Source organism: Cottoperca gobio, chromosome 17 (genome assembly GCF_900634415.1).
Source record: "Cottoperca gobio chromosome 17, fCotGob3.1, whole genome shotgun sequence".
Classification (NCBI taxonomy): domain Eukaryota; kingdom Metazoa; phylum Chordata; class Actinopteri; order Perciformes; family Bovichtidae; genus Cottoperca; species Cottoperca gobio.
Genome location: NC_041371.1, coordinates 2,952,743 through 2,975,696, shown reverse-complemented (window position 1 = coordinate 2,975,696; position 22,954 = coordinate 2,952,743). Strand labels below are relative to the sequence as shown.

The 22,954-nt window shown below is 44.2% G+C and overlaps 1 protein-coding gene across 5 annotated transcripts in view; it reads right to left on the bottom strand.

The window, feature by feature from the left end:
- LOC115022096 (partitioning defective 3 homolog) overlaps window positions 1–22,954 on the bottom strand; it is a 191,804-nt gene that overhangs the window by 139,780 nt on the left and 29,070 nt on the right. For all 5 annotated transcript variants that reach the window (XM_029452959.1, XM_029452954.1, XM_029452956.1 and 2 more), the window contains exon 2: window positions 22,799–22,900. In XM_029452959.1, the coding sequence (XP_029308819.1) occupies window positions 22,799–22,900 (102 nt within the window). The remainder of the gene's footprint in view (window positions 1–22,798; window positions 22,901–22,954) is intronic.

The following is a 22,954-nucleotide window of genomic DNA, read 5'->3' as shown; positions in this document are numbered from 1 at the left end:
TACAGCTGTTTAACTGTAAACAAACCTCTAACAGCGTCAGGTAACACCGCCGTCTGTCCATCCATTGGAGAGTGGTGACAGGTTTTAATACTTAGTTTCATCAAAAGTTTCTTAAAACATTAAACTGATCCAAAGACACTCTTCACTTCAACTACTACCTCACTCTCCATCTCATTTGCTCAGCTGCGTCTGGCTCCTCTAACACGTCGCTGCTGGTATTAAGACCGCTGTTGATAATTGGAGACGTGGAGTTTGCATAGATAATAACCGAGGCTGCAGTGACTTCAGAGAGAGACTTTCTCATTACCACAGATATTGCACTTGCGATTAAAAGTGGTTCTGCTAAGTCAGAGGTAAGAGCGGGTGGATTTGAGATGCGGCGGTATTAGAGCTGCAAATTTAGGCTTTAATCCCGGCCAAGGTGGAGCAGGCGTCGAGGTTTACCCCGTCTGAGTCTATCTCTAATACCCTCCCCACGCAAACAACTCTGCAATGTACGAGTCCTAACTCTCATGCACACCAACGCAGAAGTCAGCTCTTACATTAAAAGTACCCAAAGTTCCCCTCACACTCACACACACACACACCTTCCCAAGCCCATCATCAAATCTCTTTCCCTTCCACCACCTCCGTCCCCAGGAGACGAGTCGGGGCACTGAAATCTAATTAAAGGTTCCATAAGCAGAGCTAAAATGAAAGTGTCACATCAAAGTCGCGGCTGGGACAGAATGACACAAATCAATAAGGGAGAGCTTCAGCAGATCCCTGTGCACCCCGGAGATTCCTGCGCAGACCTGGGCTGGGATTAGGCCAGTCAAACACCCCTCTGACGGGAGGTGGGAAGGCTGAGGAGTGATGGCGGCTGTATTAGACGGCTGTTTGTCTATGTATCAATTTCTCAGTCTTCCTGACAAAAATGTGTGAAATAAATGTAGAACGGCAACAGAAACGCAGAGCAGTAAAGTTTGGTTGTGTTATAGACCATTGAACGCATCGTCTCTGCAATACAGCTGTGATGCTTTCCAAGTAGTGTTGTAGGGAAAACAATCGGATGACAAGACACATTCATCCAAAACCAAGAGCACGTCCAGAACCAGATTCACTGGCATGCAAACTCCTTGCATCTGTTTTTAGAAGCTGTCTTTTTGTATTTATATGTTGCCCGTTTGATTGATAAAATTCAACTTCAACTTGAAAAGCCAACTTGATTGGACTCAAAGCAAAGCTCCCTCCAACCCTCCCAGCCTGTACACCTCGGGCCGGGCCATCCACCTACTCTGATCTCATCACACGGCTACAGAGCGGGGTGGAGCTTCAATAAAGAGGGTAATGGTAAACAATATTAGATGGTTGACACAGCACGTTTTGCTAACTAGCATCATAAAGTATCCGACTTCTGAAGCTCCAACATCGTCTCCCTTTATTGATCGTTCTGTTCTCTGCCGCTGAAGAGACGTACCATCAATTGAAAATCAGCCTGTGTATCGTTTCCCTCGCTGTGTTTACTGTACTTGCAGCGATCACACGATAAGCCGCGTCGGCAAATAGAAAAAGTTGACCCATCATAAGCTAATATATCTAAACTATCCTAACAAGGTCACACTTACTGTATTTGTTCTCTATGCAATCGTTCTTATGGCTTTATCCAGAATGACTTACATCGTCTTAATTATGTTTGTGTTTTATGTGAGACTGTCTGCTTCATGTAACCATTCAGCCACCCCCCCACTGTTCCCAGTACAGAGAGTGAACGTTGTAGCGGGAGGTGCGACAGCCTAAAGGGAAACTTTGAGTCTTGTAAAAGTTAACTGCTCTCCGTGTTCCCTTTGTTTTACAACCTTGCTACATAATTGTATTACTTTTTAATATTGTGTGCGCCCATGACTTGGCTGCCGGGTTCTGTTCAGCAAGTGAGAAAATATCTTTGGGGGTCAAACATCTACTTCTGCGTAAAGAACCCTGAACCATCACGTCTAAAACTAAACTGTCCAGGTATTTTACTTTCCACAAAGTTTATAGGCGACTGAATCCTGGAGGGACTGGTAAAAAATCAGAGCAGGGGATCTGGTCTGCATATGAAGTGGGGTTCACGGGGCTCTGGTGGAAAGTCCCAGAAGATTGACAGGTGAGTTTGAACATTAGTGTGAGGAATGGAAAACGACTTCCCTGCATGTACGAGAGTGCAGAGCAGGTTCAAGGGGAAGATGGTAACAGCGAACAGAACAAGAGAAGAGGAAGAGAGAAGAAAAGAAGTTAGTTCAGGAGTCAGAAATACAACAGTCGGTCTGAAGGCGACACTTTGACTATAGTTTAACATCAGAGCGGTGTTTCACACACGATCCATTGGCTGACCAAGATATTAAACAGGAAGAAATATAAGACTTTATAGCAGGAGTTATATAAGTAAATATCCAGCAGCAGGTTAACATGAAGACTGGAAACCAAGAACTTATTCCAAGAAAGTTACGGTCACCGTCCAAGAAATAATCCGCCACACAATAGGGTTGGGCGATTGGAATATATCATCCATCATCGTCTTTTTTGGCTCATTTTATTTTTCTAATTTAATGATTTGCCCCCGAAGAGAGCGTGAGAGTCACACCGTATAGAGCCGGGACATTTTAACATCTAACATCTAGTTTATTTTTGACCAAACCAAAGTCTTCGGTTGTTGGAACAGTGGAAAGACCGAACCAGGGAGGTTAGGGTGAGTGTGTTTTACGATGCTCCGCCGCTCGGGGTGGTGGTGGTCTAGTGGTCTATTGGTACGACTTCCAAATACAACACCAGAAGGTTGTGAGTTCAATTGAGCCCCTGAGCAAGATACTGAACCCTGAGCTGCTCCAGGGAGACTGCCCCTGTAGTTAGTTCACTGTAAGTCGCTCTGGATAAATGTCCTGTAATGTGATGCGATTGTTGGGCGGTGGATGTTTGACAAATTTGGGGACAAGTCATTTTTGAACTTTGGTTTTTGTACAGATTAAACAAACATAATATAACATGTAGGTTGGTGGGCAGATTTTGTAACAGAGCCAGTTGTTGGTTGTTTCTTCATATTTACCATCCAGACATGAGTGATATCATTGCTGCTTCATAATTCACCCAACACAGTGTTTAAATATGTTTCTAAGCCAACAAGAATCCGGCAGACCTCGACCACAGTCTGTTTAGAATTCACTTCTCTGCAACCTGCTGAAACTTTCAACAATCCGCTGAGTGAGAGCCACAGGGTATTTGGGACGACACCGCTTTGCTTTGGCCAATATTTTATTCAGTGCTGTGTGAACTAATCTTCCTCGCAGGCTTCAAACCCAATTATGCATTACACAATGTGAAATCACCAAACAACAAATGCATTGCTATGCCAGTTCCCTAAAAAACAAACCAGTGCAGGACAAATTCTCTCCTCTGTTGTCATTTGCATCTTCAGAAACTCTTTTGTTTGCTGATGATTCAGACCTTTTGGTGCTACATTATGTTAGATATAACACAATGTTACCTGTAATAACAAAGCAAAACCTTAACCTTCCTTTGACTTGTGTCAGGACGAAAAACTTTCAAAGAGCCTTGATGTCTGTCTACAACACAACCTCTTGAAATGCATAATTTAAACCCATCAGAGCTCCATTTAATTCTGCATTTTCTTCTCCTGAGATGCTTTACCTTCCCTATCATTTAGGGAAGATAAAGCACATTACCCAACCCTCTGCAAAGCAATGCTTATCCTAAGAGACATCGATACTTCACCGCGTGCGGGGGGAATAGGAGAGTGGGGCTGCCTAAGCCGACCTTGTTGTTGAAATAAGCACTTTTACTCTCGCACAGACAGCAGAAATCTGACAACGATACCTTACACAATAGCCATTGTCGGGGGCGAAGCCGTGAGAGAAGAGCGAGCAAACGGGCTAATTTGCTGTGTGAACAAAAGGATGTCTGTGACAGCTCTGCAGTGACACGTTGCTGTTGCATTAGGGATGGAGAAGGGATTAGAGTCGGAGCATGTGATCCCGTCTTGTCTGGCTGTGATCTGTTTTTGAAAAGACGCTGCGTAGTTGACAGAAAAATGTCTGCAGAAAACAAAATAATGGGAGCCACAGCAGACATTCATCCTTCGCCCACCCTGAAGAAAAGCTGTAAACAAAAGGGCAGCCATTGTAGAAGTCACCTTTATTAATTCCCTTTGTTGAATACAGAGGTATGAAGCTTCTTTATTACATGGAGCATCACCATTAGAGCCGACATCTCGGCAGCCACTATTCTTACTCATCTCTCAGAAGGAGAAGATCCAGGTTGGTTGTGATGGGCTTTATCTCAACATCAGGGTTCCATGTTGCACTATTCTATTCATCTGTTTCATGCAAAGCAAAGGATTTCAGAACTGAGAAGGAACCAGATCTGTCCAGCTTGAATTTGCTTTATGTATTACAATGTTTGGGAGGATAGACCCTCATTAGGTAAGACTGCTTTCAACCTGCATCAAGGTTTGTACACGTTACCTACAGTGGGCAGGACTTCTGCTTCCTCTTCACTTGATATTGTGGTTTCTATACCTTAATTATATTTGGTTTTTAATACATTTTTCAGAAAACGTACTAAAAGTACAACTTCATATCTTGGCCAGGGAGTTCCAAATGTGTCCCGCTTAGCACCATGTACATTTTAGATGCCATTTTAGTTGTATTCAATCTATATTTGTGTAAGTTGAGCAGGTAGTTCATCTCTTTCCTGTAAAAGTTATGAATTACAAAGCATGTTAGCAGATTTGTTCTCTGCGAAGCTAAAAGACCCAAGCAGGAAGTCCCAGTTTGATAAATGATGTACTGCAAGTGTAAAATTGGCTTAAACTGAACGTACGTACATGGTGAGAAAATACCCAGAGACTTAAATTTTCCTTTTCCCCCCAAACATTTAAGTATGAAAGATAAGTAGGTCTGTGCATTATGTATGTTTGCTTTTTTTACAGCAGCCTCGGTACTGCAGAAGATTCTTGAAAGTTGTGCAAAAAGATTAATGAATCGTGAAGATGAATCGACTATAAACTCTATTATCTTATAGCCAACTAGAACCAGAAGAGGATTTTAACTTCGGATGCTTAATTCCTTGAGAATGAAGCCACACAACACTAACAAGGAGCGAGAGAGGAACTGCCTCCACAATATTCGTTTCCAGGTTCCAGAAATAGTCCATATATGAAACTTGCACACGGTTACTTGCATAGTTTCCTCTCAGCGCCTGGATATGGAATGTGTTTGTTGATCTGCTTGGTATTCTAGCAGGCAAGTCAAGCATGGCAGATCTGCCTGTGCAAGTCATCACAAAGCCCAGAGCAGAAGGTATACCCTTGCCTGGCCTGAAACAGAACATTTCACAGTCTGACTTGAAACGCATGGTTCCTCAGAGAGTCCGTGTTTGTGCCTGCGAGTCTGAATCACCAAATGAGCAAGTAAAACGCAAACTGGGTGTGTACTCCGTCACATCCCTTCTATCTCCTCGCGTGGGTTTAGCTGCTGCTCTGCATCTTACCTCTTTGACAAAACTAAGTTCCCAGGAGTGAGTTAAGACTTCATAACACCCCGTCCATTACACCCATCATGAAATAATTGCATCATTTTCATCACCCCATAAAAAGCGTTCTCTTTGGTAGAACCCAGACAGATCGGTCTTGATCAGCCCCGTCAGCCCAAAGTTCACCGTATTCCCAGCTGCACAGCCTCAAAGGCAAAATTCCAATTATGGACTAAAGGCATGGGAGGTGGCAAGTGGTTTAAGACAGACGGACAGAAAACAACGGGAAGAGATGGACAGAGAGAGAAAGAGAAGCAGACAAACGGAGAGACGGGGGTTCTCAATGGCTTCGGTTCAAAGACGACTTTGCATGCCGGGTCTGTTTTAATGTTAATGCAACCAAACGGACAACAAGTACCGCTCCGCTTCTCTGGGCAATTAATCGTGCGTTAGCCGAGCAAAGAGAGATTTCAGAGAGGGCTAAAGGAAAGGGGGAAAAAGGCTGCATAATTTCTCTGAGCCAATTACCGTGACAAGAAGAGGAGCAAGAGGGTGGTGGGGAGATGGTTATGAGAGAGAAAGATATTCTCTATTGAGAGGAGAAACACACATGAGCATATGCAACACAAATGGGAAGAGGAGGATGGAGAAGACTGAAGAAGAAGATCGGTTTAAGATGTCAACAAAGGCCACCATGTTTGTTCACAGCAGTGGCTTTCACTGAGCATGTTCATCTGACTTGTCAAAAAGAGAAAAGAAATCAATCAGTGTCAAAACATAAGTCAGTAGTACTCCACGTCTTGGGAGCGGGATGAAGCCTGATGCTTGGAGGACGGAGACAAAGAGCTTTTTTGGCGGCAACACTGAGCTTAGCTGTCAGTAATGCACTTACACTGACAGATGGCCGTTATAATGCACGCTGTTAAAGTTGAACGATGTCGCTGACGAAGATGTAAACGCATTTAAGGAGAATTGTACAATGAGATGGAAGAAAGGTAGTTTCTTCATTAAACGGCCGTGTGGAGAAGTTTGCCCCTGGTCATCCACGTTTCATGAAAACAAATCCTCAGAAAAACAACACGGGGCCTTCGGCTACACTCGATGCTTTTCTTTGGAGATCGCAATTACAAGCACATTTAGAAAACCAACTGAGGAAATGTGGGCTGCTCTGTAAGCTCTGTACACTTCGCTCTAACCGATTCTGAAAGAGAGCGCTAAAACAACACCAAGGACGGAAATTTCAACAGGCGAGTTCATCCAACTCTGTCTGTCAGGGTTTGTTTTAAAGGGTCATTGGTTCGTATATCTGGTCCAACATGGCCACCTTAGGGTGGGCTTTCATTTTTTGGAAATAACACTATACAAATACACAAAGGGATCCATGACAGGAAGGTTTGTGGACTGTTTGTGTAGCTGCATGCGCTCTTATGCAGGCAAGGTGATGGTTTTTGGAGGTGGTCGTCTTTTTGAGGCGTTAATAAACATATTTACAGTATAAACAAAAGTTCAGACTTTTAAGTCAAAGTAGAAGCAGCCAATGTTTAGCATGGACTCATCAAATTATGGTTCCAGCACTAATACAGAGTCTGCATTATGGCAGCAAAATGTTGAAAGGAATGCGCACAGATCTGTGTACCAAGAGAGATTCTTCTTCTTCAGTGAAGCAGAGGTCTTTAATAACTTTAGTACACACACGTCTGCCTCTTAATCTCTTTTGGGAGCGTAATTGTCAGCAGAAAACAAGTAACAAATCAAAACACTGAACAACGGGGACGGACTAATGTCTCTTGGGATGTAGAAGGAAAGGTCTCTGGATCTGTTTACGGTGCTGAAGTTTAAGGATAGTAAGAGATGTCTGATGTGTGTGTATGTGAGCGTGCATATGAAGGTGTGCAAGCATGTCTCATCTAACTTGCCGAATACAGTTGGGTCTACTTCCTGTCACTGTGCAGACACACCTTTTTTATTTTGTATTTCAGAGCGTCAGCGTGCCGCGGTGCGAGAGTGTGTCTGCTCTCTCTCCTGCTGCTCTGTCAGAGATTGCAGAGGTTATTTCATAAAGGGCCATCTCCAGGCCTGCCTCAGACCCAATCATCCCCCCAGCAAATCTCATTTACACCCAACCCTGGGGACATTGCGGCCATTTCTGCTGCTAACTCCACACTGCAGCAGCCTGCAGCGAGGCTGAGTTAAGCAGCAAACATGTTAGTGGGGGGGGGGGGGGGGGACTGGCTTTCCCATTACACAGATTCTCATCAAAATGTAGGTTAGAGATCACAGCAGAGCCAAATCTAAATATGTACCCAGGAACTCCTACTTTATACACACCTGCTGTGGCTTTAACAATCTGCATATCTGATGTTTGACAATTTCCCAGAGTTAGAGGCGACGTCTTTAAATAGATTTGTGCGTCTGAACACCAACATTTTCTATTTTAACTGATGAATACAGAGGAACATTGAAGGAACTGGAACCGTCAGATGTTTGGCATATCTACTGGATACAATAGTTACATAAAAACCCACATTAGATAAATAATTAATACATTTGTTTTAAATTGTTAAAAAAGGAGCAAGCATTAAGATAATTTATTCTATTTTTCTAAATATGGACATACGTCTGATTCTCCTCATGCTATAAATCCTCCCATCTAGTCTCCACTGGATATCCATGAACTGGATGTTAATACTGCATGACTTAAGTTATGTGACACTCCAAAAATCTTCCATCAATTCCCCTCTTTCATACGCGTTATGCAAATGGAGTACAGGCGGTGATTAAAGCTACACGTTACTCTCCTTAGGTGCTGAAATGACCACGTCTCTGAGCTGTAGGAGGGTCACGGCTGTGTGTGTGATGAGGAGTGTGTGCAGCAGCAGCAGCAGAGTCTGTTTGCATCATGCAGTCAGACTCATAAGTGTCTCTGTTATGACAACCAAGCTTGTTAAGAGTTTACTTCTGTATCTCTGTTTGCATCATCTTCTTCTTCTGCGTCTCTGTTGTGGCAACTGAACTCAATCAAATCCACGTGTGTGTGTGTGTGTGTGTGTGTGTGTGTGTGTGTGTGTGTGTGTGTGTGTGTGTGTGTGTGGGATGAAGTTAACAGTGAGTGAGCAGGAATGGAGTTGAGTGTCTTGGTGTTCCAGTCACATGACGTTCAAATCCACTTTGTAATTGCAGATATTACAAAAAGAAAGATCTCCCGTACGATACACGACTTGATTCTCCAGATGAAGACTCTGGAGAATCTCTTTTAAAAGGAGAAACATCTGGAAACCTTTTGCCTGCAGACTCTCGTCCATTTGGAAATAGTAAACAATCTTTTCATTTAATTACGCGACGGCCGTTTCATCCACTACTGCAGACTGAAGGCTCGCCAGAGTCTGCAGCTCTGCAAACATGGAAGACATTTGGTTGATAGGATCAAACCTGTGTGTGTGTGTGTGTGTGTGTGTGTGTGTGTGTGTGTGTGTGTGTGTGTGTGTGTGTGTGTGTGTGTGTGTGTGTGTCACAATGTAATGCCAGCTGTATATTCCTACTGTTCTTGGCATTACTTTACATCCAAGATTAATTAGCAGACTCAGAGTCAATCTACAAATGAGTAGTTAAACTCCACACACACACACACACACACACACACACACACACACACACACACTCTCTCCCTGTTTAGCTCCTTCATATATCAGACGATAACAGGAAGTCTTGCCACTCGGGTCAACTGCTGCTCGCAGGATTCAGAGGTTGTGTTCAGATCTAACACTCATGTCGAGTTCCTGAGCGCTCAAGAAGAAAACAAAGACACGTACACACACACACACACACGCACACGCACACGCACACTTGATGATTAGCTATAATGGATTAAGCACACGGCGAGAGCAGAGTCTGAATGAATGGCAGGATATCAGGGCGCTCCATCACATCCGGCCGCTCAACCTGCAGCAGATAGACTCTCTGTCTGTTTACTCGCCCGTCACACAGAAGGCTGTCGTGCTGTGTGTGAAAAGGTAAACATGTGAAGAGACAGCAGCAGATCCACTCGATTGCATTGTACTCCGTTTGCCACACGTAACACTGTTCTCTGAACTGTTGAGGTTTGTTAAAAAAAAGGCCTCTGATGGAACTCAGAGAGAATATTTCATCACGTTTCATCATCAGTGATGTTCTAGGTGTCGTTAACTAATCACTGCACAGCCACAACCAACTCTTTTTAATGAATCACTTCGTCCTTTAGTCTATGAGCGGTCAAAGAACGGTCAGAAAAGCAGATCACATTAACCCCGAGGGGTTTGTACGATGGTGTACTAGAATCACCACAGTACAGCAGCAAGTCCGTACATTAGAGGAACCAGAACCAGCAAATCTTCTTCTCGCTCCTCTCGGGGAGCCGTGTAACAAGAGAAACCGTACCGACAATAACCAACAATATGCAAACCATAACATGCGTCCTCTGGAGAAACGGTGCACTTTGTGTTGCCTTTGTAAGACGACGAGGAGCCGACATGTGAGACGACAGTGTGGTGGAGTTCAGTTGATTAGAAAGGATCCGGAGAGGGAGGGGGGGGGGGGGAGAGAGAGAGAGAGAGAGAGAGAGAGAGAGAGAGAGAGACATTGAAGACAGAGAGAGAGAGAGAGAGGGAGGGAGAGAGAGAGTAAGTGTGGAATATGCGTACTACGAGTATAATAGTTATCTGTCCATTTAATATTTAATGTCATAAAACAAGACGATTTTAAGGCAATATTCATAAATCCAAAAACTTTGAAACATGTAGATATTATTTTACAATTGAATTACTTGAAAAGACTTAAAATAATAACTCCAGCGGTTTTCACTTCTGAACTCATTTAAAAGAACAATGCTGAATCTTCACAAGGTATTTTCTGTGAATGCAGATGAGACTGAATTATTTGTGAGGCCATCAAAGCAGAGACGGTGGAAGGAAGTGACTCCACAAACAGTGCAGATCCCATCACAACATCCTGTTTACGCTCACTTCCTGCCAGCATCCTCGCTACTTCCCACAGTAGGATTTGAAATGTTTTAGTTGTCGGTGGGGAAAGGAGGAATCCAAATGTTGCTTATTTGAAAACCAAAGTAATAACAATGTATATTATATCTGCAGTGTCATCACATGACTAATGATGTAAGAAAACATTTGTGCATGTTTCACACACACACCCACAAAGTAATTGAGCACGTCATGTACATGTACATGCAGACACTCCCAAAGGAAGAGACACACACACACACACACACACACACACACACACACACTCTCTCTAAACTTCTTCCAGCAGTGTAACAGTAACTGCAGTCTCAGCGGGTGCAGCACCTTTGGGAGCGAGGTGGAGATGAGTAACAGCTCAGCCTTGTGAAACCTAAAACCACACTGCCCCCTGGTGGCAGAAGGAGGTATTACACGAGGCAGATTTACTGCAGCATCAGTGAGTTTTATAAAAACATTGTTATAGAGCCCAATAAGATGTATGGACTCCGTTAGGCACGGTGATGTGTATGAATATAGACAAAATGCAAAGTCACAGCTATTTTACAAAACGTTTCTATATGTTCGCTATAAAAACTTTGCTGTTTTGTTTTTTTCTTCAAAAGTGTGAGAAAGACCAGGTGACTCAGTGGACCTTGAGCAGAAATTGCTTTTGTGAAGATGGAGCCGTCAAGCTATTGTCGTCCATTTCAAGGCGCTCTGACAGTTTGTAATACGCGTGGAGATTCCCATAATGTCAGTAATTCAATGAAAGAGGTTTATTGCTCTAAACTCAGACTGTTATGAAGGCCTGGAGGAGATCTGTGTCAGTGTCCTGTACACTGTTTGTCAAGTTTAGAGACAATGCAGACAGAACACCCACTTTGGGAGAATGAGAGTGGGTGTGTGAACCCGCCACAACAGACAAGCTGATGTGTGCAACACAGAAATAGACACACACACACCACTTCCTGCCTGGACAGGCTTTTCCCACAGACCACAGCTGGCTGAGTCACTGTGGTGAGAACCCCTCTGTGTGTGTGTGTGTGTGTGTGTGTGTGTGTGTGTGTGTGTGTGTGTGTGTGTGTGTGTGTGTGTGTGTGTGTGTGTGTGACTTAGTATTTCATTGTCACTTCGTTGGGCTCATTTTTAATTGTATTATTCAAAGAAATGCCAGATTTTGTCTTTATTATAAAATAAAAAAAGGGAAAACACTACTTGGATGAGTTCCGTGCGACTTTGCTTATTGTAAACTTTGTTGATGTGTAAGTGTGTGTGTGGAGCAGGAAACAAGTGGAGACAACACTTCAGAAGTAAACTCACTAAAAGCGTCAGTTTGAACCTCTACCGTCTTCCTCACAGGCTTCTCGTGGTGGAACAACGAGGGAGTGAAAGAGACATTTACTGCCGTCACTAAGAAGATAAGTGAGTTTTATAAAACGTTGCTACGAGCTAAAAGTTAGTGGATAACGAGCATCACATGGACTCTGTTCTAAAACTCTAAAAATCGTTGTTTGATTCAAAAGTGCGAGTAAGTGGACCTTGATGTCCCCACGATGTCCGATGGAGCCGTCGAGCTCGGTGCTAGAAACAAGAGACATGTAAAGAGCTGAGCTGCGCTCGGAAGTGTTTCTGCACACAGACCAACGACCAACAAAGACAGACACGAAGAAATCATGAACCCTGCAGAGCCTCGTGTATCAGCTGGGGAGTGTTGCTTTACTGATGAAGACGAGCAAAACAAACTGTGATTCATAGGACGCTTAATAAGAAGCATTTTAATCAGTTAATCAGCATCTCACAAGAAAACGGATGCACCAGCAGATCATCAGTTTCCAGTAACTAAAGTCAGTGTCTGGGGGTGAAACAGCTAAATATCTGCTACATTTGGCATATTGTTGAAAGTTGACCAGTAAACCAGAACAGACCACCACATTTCATCTGTAAGCTCGTTTCTTTCTTTAATGTTTGTTATCATTGCAGTCAGCTGTGGTGCAGAATCAGCAGTGCAGTCCGCAGCCACAGTGAGTTCACAGAAAGCCCTGCTCATCCTCTGCATGTTCGACCTCCTCCAGTCATCACTCCGGCCTCAGACCCTGACCAACAAAACAAACCAACCCACGGCTCCTGCCGGGTCGGACACGTCATCGCCGTGTGTCCCTGCGGTTCAGATGCTGCTGGAGTTAGCAGTTCGTTTGCCAAAGAGGCTGGTTTTAAAACACTTTTCTAAATCGACTCGGCGGCCTCTTAGCCCCCTCTTCTGTCGGAAACGAGCAGTAAAAAAAAACATCTTTAAGTATTGAACTGTGATGCAGCTTTAGAAAGAGGGAAACAACTCAAACGATGATCCGTCTGTGGCACCGACAGTAATTAAGTTGAAGCACAAACAGTGGGATGTTTCTGAAGGCCGCTGGTGAGCAGATCAAACGCTCTGCATTGATACGGACGGTGGGGAAGCCTTTCTGTGTTGCTCCAGTTAATGGGAAGTGGTTTCAGGTGACGCTTGCCTTACAGAAAGGCTGGGTGCACCGATGCAGTACCACCACTAGAGGGCAGCAGAGGACCTTTGTATTAGTTCTCCTTCATTCAGAGCCAAGAGCATAAAAGTGCACTGCAGACGGATCCATTACGGCTGGTATGAAGCAAAGTTTTAAATCATGACGTCATGAACGACATGGACCAGACACAAACTTCTGGATAAAACATTTATTTAGCAAAAACATTTCGTGAGAAAATCACAGATGCAAGAAGGGGAGGGGAGGAAAGAGAGGGAGAGGACGGATAGACAAGGAGAGGAGGGGGAGCCCTAATCTCATTATCACCAACACACACACACACACACACTACATCTGTTGTGAGCCGCTGTAATCCTCAGACTCCTGTTGACTCCTCAAACATTGTCTTTGTCTCCTCCTGACACTTTTCCCACCACAATTAAGACATAAAGCCATCACAAATCCAGTGAACCCCCGCTCCAGCTACATCTGTGGCTTTTGTAATTAAATTTCCCCCTTCGAGCTCGCAGCTCTTATCTTTTCTTCTTATCATGTGGAATATTTATGCTCCGATTTGATCCACTTTGGCACTTAAGAGAGGCCTTTAGCTTAGTGTTAGGTATTAGCATTGACAGGTGCACATTAGCGAGGACCTACTTTACCCAAAAGGATTAAATCAGAAGTCTTATCTGATTTTTAGGAGATGCAAACACCAGTGAAGGTGGTTAAGTAGGCCATGTCGCCAAATGTAAATCATATAGACTTCTCAGTTGACAGGTGAATTGTAGGAAGTCTGTCCGCACACAGGCAGTGTTTGTGCCATGCTCACCTATTTCAGCCCAACACCCCCAGTATAAACTTTATTTCGGCTCCGTCCGTATTTAGTTTCCATGCTGAAAGCTCCTGGAGCCAGCGGTAAATGAGCATTACTGGCAGGTAGCAAGGCGCTAATATTGGTACAGAGTATAATTAATATATATATATATATATATCTCAAAAATAAAAAAAAGAAGCTGCATGTGTTTTAACACGTAAAGAAATGTTTTCCGTGCAGTTTGAAGCGCGGGGTGTGTTTCTGGTCGTGCTCCAACAGCAAAATGGCAAAATCTATTTTTTGCTACTTCAGAAATGTACATCACCAAACAGTCATATGGCCAAAAATATATGCAAGATATACAGAAATTAACCTTTTATAAGATTTAACAATGTAGTCCAATAACTATGTTTTTTAACCACTTCTCATGGTTTTCATCACAACTGATTGAAAAAGGTTTGGAGTGAAGTGTGATCAGTGCGCTCCTGGTCCATGTAAGGTGTTGTCGAGCTCGGAGGTGTTGTGGGTTCTCTGCTCCCTGAGCCCTGACTGATGCAGAAACAGACACACACACACACCTCACTTTGTGACCACAGAAGGAGATGACAGCCACCTCACTGCTAACCTGTGTGTTTATGGTCACTGTGGATTAACGTGGGCCGGACAGAGGAGTCGAGCGATCATGCAAGAGGATCCACAGCACAAAAACTAAATACACACACACACACACACACACAAACAACGCACTTTACATGCATTAGTACACACACTCACACAATTGAGTAATCATGACTCAGGGTGTGTGTGGGTGACAATTACTCAAGGTAAAGTGCTGAGACTGCTTTAAGTGTGTGTGTGTGTGTGTGTGTGTGTGTGTGTGTGTGTGTGTGTGTGTGTGTGTGTGTCATCATTCCACAAAGCACCTTGACTAACATTCGGGGTAACACTGTATTTATGGCTCCGATCATTTTCTAAATATTTCCTAGAAACTTTGTTGTTACTCACATGGAACTACAGGCCGTGTGCCATCAATACATGATTGATTAAGTCCAACTCATTGGTACAACTACCTTGTTTTACCAAAGTGAAGTCTTTTAGTCGTGCACAGTGCCATCTGTTGTGTTTGTTCCCGTTTGCAGCGGCGGCGCTATGTTAAGTGCATCCAGCTTCTACACTGTGGCATCACACTCGCAGGAGATATCACGCAAGGAAACAACAAAAATCATGCTTTTAACGTTGAACTACATTCTAACATTTAAAATCTAACATTATGTCCTTGTGTGGTTGTAACTTCGAGCAAAGTTCTCAATGAATAAGGAGAATAAAAAATACATTTACAAGAGTTTTAAGTTCAAACTGCTTCTGAACTTTAACCAACAATCTTTCCAGATTCAAATAAATAATTGTACACATTATATGAATATTATCTCCATTCTCCCCTATAAGTAGTCTCACCTCATCACGCATGCAGCTCGTTTAAGAACATCTAAATCCATCAAATGTCTGCACAGTGTGTGTGTGTTTCAATCCTTTCATGCAGCCGTGCGGTTGTCATAGCAACGAACACCAACAAGGGACCATCACACATCCTTTTTTTCTTTACCCACAAGCCACCTGAGAGCTGTATGAAGCTGCCATAAGGCTCCCATGCATCCGTCAGCAGGGAGAGACGTGCCACTGTGTGCAGAGCACAAGAGGTGGGCTGTTGGAGCACGACCAGAAACACACCCCGCGCTTCAAACTGCACGGAAAACATTTCTTTACGTGTTAAAACACATGCAGCTTCTTTTTTTATTTTTGTTTCTGCAGTGTTAATGATTTCCAAACTAGAAGAGGGGCTTGTTTGAACAAAAAATGCTTCACCGCCGAGTTTATGCCGAGGTAATTAGATGCTCTTCATCTCGTGGTGGCAATTAGAGGAATTGTTTTATGATATTGATTTAATGATGCTTAACAGTAAAATCATTTGCCAAGAGCAGAAAAGACTCGGGGCTTGTTGATGGATGTTTTTGTTTCAACGCACACTGCTTCAGGCGGATGATATGTACCAATATGAAAGAGAGAACAGCTGATTGATCAAACAAAAAACATTATTAAAAAGTGCAATGAAATTGTGGATCGAGTGTCTTGACTGCGTTGTTATTGTTGTACATGTTGTTGCCGTCTCTAACGTTCCCGCCGCAGCTGAGGTGGAGTCAAATACACATTTACACCACAGCGTCATAATGACGTGTTTGTAGCCTCTCAGGCGAAACGATCTGCTGCGTTTGTTTTATATCATCGCAAACTCAATCAGCTCGGGATATTGGAATTTTCTGATGTTTTATAGACTTGTAGATACTAGACAGTCATCAGTTGCAACCCTAGTTGAAACAAGGACTACACACAGTACACACAGTACACACAAAGAATATCTAGCGTCTGCCCGTCTTCACCCCTCTTCTGTCTGCCTCTCAGAGAGAAGTTTCTGTGTCACCCCGGCTGAGTCTGGTATAGAGTTGTCATCTTGTTCTCATTAGGAGGCTGGAGAGGGGAGAAGAAAGAGCGGAGGAGGAGGAGGAGGAGGAGGAGGGCTAGCCTGGAAAAAATGAGGTCATCACTAACACTCGCCGAGGAAGATCTTTGGGCTGGAGGAGGGGTCGAGCGGGCGAGGTCTGGAGAAAGAAAGACGTCCCTCCATGTGTGTCACAGTGAAGCAGAAGAGAGGAAACCACTTTACAGTTACATCACAGTATATTCTGCAGCAGTCACTTCAAGTTTGCTGGAATGTCTTCCACGTGTTTCCTGGTAATAAACTGGACAGGAAGTGATGTTTCTGTTAACGGCAGCGACAGAAAAAAACGTATTATTCATTGAAAACTACATCCTACGAGCCAATATGCGAGAAGATGGTTCTCTGCAGCAGCAAACATGTTTTGGCTGACCTCCCGTCCATCGCGAGCGTGTTGCTGTTGGAGCAGTTCCACACAGGCGCGGGTCCAATGTAATACTCACAGCAGCACTATCTGTCTCCCTAGATGGCTTCTCAAAGTGTTCCAGCTGAGTGTCTTCCTGAAGCTTTGCATCACCAGGTGATAACGGACATGCCGGCTCAGCTGGCACCTGAAAGCTCTGTTGCAAACTGCGGTTCAGAATCTACAGCAGCTACAGAAACAACACAACAGCACGAGTATAAAGGAGCCATCAAGTCATCTGGAGTTTAACCAAATGAAGCAAGATTATCGTCTTCACGCATTAAATAACCGATAAGAAAATAGTCAAAAGAGCAGTTTTCCTAATGTGCAACAAAAATACTCCTTCTTCCCCGAAAGCACTAGTTTCAAATCGAAGAAAAATCTCCATATTCAGCAGCAGCGTCTGCAGCAGCAGTCTGCAGCAGCAGCGTCTGCAGCATCTGCAGCAGCGTCTGCAGCAGCAGCGTCTGCAGCATCTGCAGCAGCGTCTGCAGCAGCGTCTGCAGCAGCAGCGTCTGCAGCAGCAGCGTCTGCAGCATCTGCAGCAGCGTTTGCAGCGTCTGCTGCAGCAGCAGCAGCGTCTGCAGCAGCGTCTGCTGCAGCGTCTGCTGCAGCAGCAGCAGCGTCTGCAGCATCTGCAGCAGCATCTGCAGCAGCATCTGCAGCAGCGTCTGCAGCAGCGTCTGCAGCGTCTGCTGCAGCAGCAGCAGCGTCTGCAGCAGCGTCTGCAGCAGCGTCTGCAGCAGCGTCTGCAGCAGCGTCTGCAGCAGCACGGCTCAGTGGGATTCAGTTTCTCTCTGTGTGTGCACACAGAAAATCAATATCAACTACAGACACAACAAGCGGGCCAGATACAGCGACACGAGATCAATACGTGTAAACACTTCAATGTTTTTATGGCTGTCAGCTAAAACAGGCTGCGTACAGTAAGTGAGGAGCTGCACGATGATGCTGGGATGGACCGGCAGCTCGTCTGGGACGGGACTCTTCTCTCACCCTGTGCATGGTGGGAGCAGCTCTGTGAGCTTTAACAGCACATTGTTGAAATCATGTTATTTTCTTCACCTCACACTTAAGACATGAAGAAAGACAGAAGAGGCTGAATAAATATAATGAATTCAACAATCTAATATTCTCATATTATGCAAGAAGACTCAAAGCAAATCGCTCCGTCAGTGATAAAGTGTCATTCAGGAGCAAGGCCCGACTTTAAGTGACAGTTGAGACCCTTCCCTTGAGGGAGGTCACAAGGATCAAAATCACCCCGTTCCACAGGGTCACACACACACACACACACACACACACACACACACACACACGACTGGTAGCCTGTGTGTCTGATGGTATTCTGCATCACGACAGACGGATTCCTGAAGGAGTCTCTTTAAGAAACCCCTCTGGGTTTATTTAACCTCACGGCCCCTCCTGTGCGTCTGTCTCTATATTCAGACCAGGACGTCGTCTGGGTCAAGAGCAGACACACATTCAGAGATGCTTACTGCAGAATAAGTCTCAATAAGAAATATTACAAATACAAAGACACTTGTTTAAGTAGATCGGAGACAATAAAACATTTAGAAAAAGAGAAGCTTAAAGTTTGCAGTTACACTTTGAACACGTGTTTAAGAGACGCCAAATACACACACACACACGTTAAACATCCAGGCACCGCGCTGACCGGGGTCAGACTATTCAGTGACGGAGTAGCAGCGGGTGCAGCTGTGCGGCACACCCTGATCTCTCACACACACACACACACACACACACACACACACACACACACACACACAGGAATGTGGCGATGGCACAGCCCAGGTGTCATCATGGAGGGTTGTGACATCGCTGCAGGAGGGTGTGTGAGGACGAGCATGTCACCGGACACCTGTGGTATGTTTGGCTGTTTGGCTGTGTGTGTGTGTGTGTGTGTGTGTGTATGTATGTGTGTGTTTGTTAAGAGTGTATGACTGAATATGACAAAAATGTGTGTGTGCAAATGTGTATATTGTGTCAAGTATCTATGTGCATGCTCTGGCAAACGCTGTGTGTGCGCATGTGTGTGCGTGTGTGCGTGTGTGTGCGTGTGTGTGCATGTGAGACCTTGGACTTTAGACAACACAGGATAACGGTTGCTGTTTGCAGAGATAAAGTAAAGTTTTACTACAAGCCTTGGAACAAACAGTGTGTCTTGTTTACTGCTTCATTTAATCAGAACAAGATATTTTACTTACGTAGAAGAGAAACAAAGTGAAAACATCAAATCATGCATTCATGTCAAAGATCCAATGAAACCTGCCGTGTGTTTCGTGTTATTAAAGTTATATAAATCTTCCTTCTCTTCATAACCGACGGCTCGTTGTTTTACACTGAAGAATAACCCTTCAGCATGAAATGTCCCCGTGCAAACATCTCCTTTCAAAAGAAAATACATCATATTATAGAAATAATGTCGGATTAAAGTCTTAAAAACAAGCTCTCTGCTCATCTTTCAAATAAAAAGGAAGATGCACGTCTGCTCACTCGTCTGCTTATTGGAACACGATACGCTCGTGTTTAAATCGTCATGTTTCAAGTTGGTCTCTAAGTTTAACTAGTAACACAAGACGAAGCTTAATGACTGTTGCTATGGTTTCCTGCAGTTTAATATACCCCACACACTGATTTAGACGTGTGGTTGAAGCGCCGGCCAGAACGGTGTTAAAGCCAGCCAATGAGAAACGAGGATTGTCCACGGCCTCGTCGTGACGACCAGCACGTGAACTGGTTCATATCCAGATGCCAGAAAGTGGAGTCCTACTACTGACCGAGGTTACTAAAGGTCATCCTTCTCGTACGGCTCACTTAGTACGAGAGGTGAGAGGAGGAAGAAGGAGAACGGAAAGAAACATTTGAGGGCAAGCTGCCACCTTTCCTGGCATGGATGACACAAACGGCATCTACACAGTCAGATACGGGCGGTCAGCGAAGCACCGAACATGTATACTTTCATTCCCAAGACGAAGGCCGCATGCAGCCTTGTGCGTTTCATTCCAGTGTAAGCTAATAGAAGTGTCCTTGTGTGATGGGCCAGTCATTCCTTCCAGTCTTTAAAAAGCTCCTGTGGAATGGCAGAGATGAGTCACAGCTGCCAGGAGACCACCAGTCATGTTCAGTGGGACAGATCACTCTCTCATACATGCTCACCTCCTTCACGTTTCCCTCTTTTCTCACGCCACGGGCTACACAAATGTGGATGAACACACATCGTCCGACTTCCATCTACATAAGTGCAGCTTTTTCCACCGCTAAAGAAACTGTGAAATCATCAACTTCACAAACATGTTTAGGTGCATCTGTGACGGGAGAATGTTTACAAGTGTAACAATCTTTTGGGACGGCGTATGGGATCACTTCTGATGATATATGCTGACTCATTATTTATTGAAGGACTGCCACTGTTTAGCTGTACCAGCTGTGTCAAGTCTACTTTATAAGATTTACCATATATATATGTATAAAACCATAAATAAGAGCACGCTGATCAACAAGAAGAGATGCAGACGCTCCCTCTGCAGCCTTTTTCTTCTTTCTGCTTCTCACCCCCCCCACACACACACACACACACAAATTTAATTGATATTGCTGAACACAATAAAAGAAAAGTCTAGCTTCACTTCCTTTTTTACCAGCAGCTGTGCTTAACATCAGTAGGTATCTCTCTGAGGTCAGAGGTACACGACAGAGGACACACACACACACACACACACACGGACACACACACACACACACACACACACACACACACACACACACACACCACCAGCTGGATCCACTAGGGCTGCACAATATGTTACATGCAACAAGACAAGATGACAAGATTGTGTTTACCGTTCAGGGATCTCTTGAGTTAATTATCAGAAGGAGGCCAGCAGACCGCTGTGTGCTCTCTCCGGCTCTACTCGTCTGCAAACACTTAGTCCTGAGTGACACGCCGATTTAAAAAGGAGTCAGTTCTGCATTTTTTTAATCTCGCAGGGAGCGACGCAGTGACAAGAGCCAAACATGACTTCACAGTCCTGACTGCAACTTCTTTACGGTTTTAAAAGGAGAAGATAGCGAGGCGATAAGTCCGATCAGCTGAGTGTGTCGTGTGCTGGCAACACTCTGGGATCAAACTTTCAAAACTTTTATTTTTTGAAAAATGAATAAAAGCAGCAGAGAAACATTGAATGCTTGGTCATTGTTTGCTCTTTGGTCAGATGTTTTGTCCCCTGAGAACTTTAAATCGATGTTTGAGCTGCACCGTGCAGGATGCTGTACGTGCAGACTGATACCAGAGAGCTGTGTTTACGTTCAGGCGACCACATACGACATGAAGTGTACACAAGTGTGATGTGGCATCGTGAAAGCCTTTCCTGTGAAGTAGGAGACACCTCGTGTCCAGTAGTGCTACTTTTGAAGCGAACAACACTCGCACCGGGGAAGAAGTAGAAGATTATTCAAATAGTAAAGTTATACCTTTCACTCAGCATTACACGCATTTAGTTGTTTAAATATGGACATTCAAACTGTGCAAAGAACCAAAAACATACACAGATCCCTGAAGGGTTTAGTGTCAAAGCCATGAGAGCGATGTAGATCTGCGAGAGCCAGGCTGAAGGGTTGTCATGTATGAAATACACACATACACACATTCCCTGCAGAGGAGAACGCCTGTAGGGACGCAGGAGTGAGGAGTACAGAGAGAGAGATGGACGTGAAGAGATAGCATGATGACAGCTCATCCAGAGGGTACACACCTTCACACACACACTTACACCTGGAGGCCTATAAACGTGAGGTGGATGTAGTTGCAACAGAGAGTGATGGCCACCAACAGCGTTAACATTCCTTTAAGCCCAATACTCCGCTGCAGAAGGCCGAGGTCAAATACTTCTTACACGCACGTCTTACTGAAACATTACGTTTTGCTCAAGTTCACATTAAAAGCCTCGACTGTCATTTCTGAAACTCTTGAGCCCTGTCAGAAAACAAACTTTATATTCCTCACGTCCTGAATATGTTACAAGATCTCTGCCTGCACAACCTTTTAACAGAGCAACTCACAGATGTTCTATTACCAGGTTAATAAACTGCGTGCTGCATCATCACTGGTTAGAAATGAGTCTTAACGTTTTGGTTTTTTTAAATAATGGTTACGTAAAGCTTTCATCGCCAACCTGTTCAGGCAGTAGATGCAGACCTCTCAGCAGTCATCTATTTTCTGTTTGCTCACGTCTAACAATCAACGTTTCCCTGATGAAGTACACACTTCAAAAGCGTTCAGTGTTTCCAGGGAATCTCCTGAGATGTTGAAGCGCAGTAGAGAACGTGACCCTGTGACCTCCTGGCTGTCAGTCAGCATGAGTCTCTCAAACGGCACCAGAGGCGATGAATGAACCGGGCCGTGAGGAAGTATGATCGTCACACTTTCGACACTGAGAAGTTCGAGGCGAGGTGAACATAGACTGTAACTTCACATGCAAAGCAACACTTCACTTCTAGACCGCAGGACTGTCAAAGTCCTTGTTAAGCATCTCTTAACTCAGCACATTGACCTATTTTTGATAATGTTACCAGAGAAGGTATGCTAATGTGAACATATTCACAGATCAAAGACTATTAATGCTATGATTGAAAGACACTGATCAGGGCTGCTCTGGTACACAAGACACGATCTTATCCGATTGGTCAGGAAGCACTTCCCTTTCCTTGGATAGCAACAGAAAACAGCGTTTTAATACACCCTGCTGTTTTACACCATCAAACTGACTAAGTATTTTCCAGAACATGCACATATGATGAATACATATGCACCAATGAAGCATGCATACTTCATGCTTCATTGGCAAAACACAAACACTATATCCTGAGACGCATCAGAGACCAGAGTGCTCGCAGACAAACGCAAAGTGTTGCATAAGTGAGGAAAGGAACACATTTTGAACACATGCAGGTAACGTCTCGAGTCCTGCTCAAGCACCCGGAGCTACAGATGTTGTGTTTTCTACTCCACGCAGCACTCACCCGGTCTTTGTCGTCGGCCACGTCGCAGAGGACATCGTCCAGGTCGAGGATGCCGCCGTCAAAGTGCTCCAACCGGTGGACCTGCAGCCAGTAACTGGCATCCTAGAGAACAAGAGGAGAAAGACATTTAAAAAAAAAAACACCCATATCCAAAAA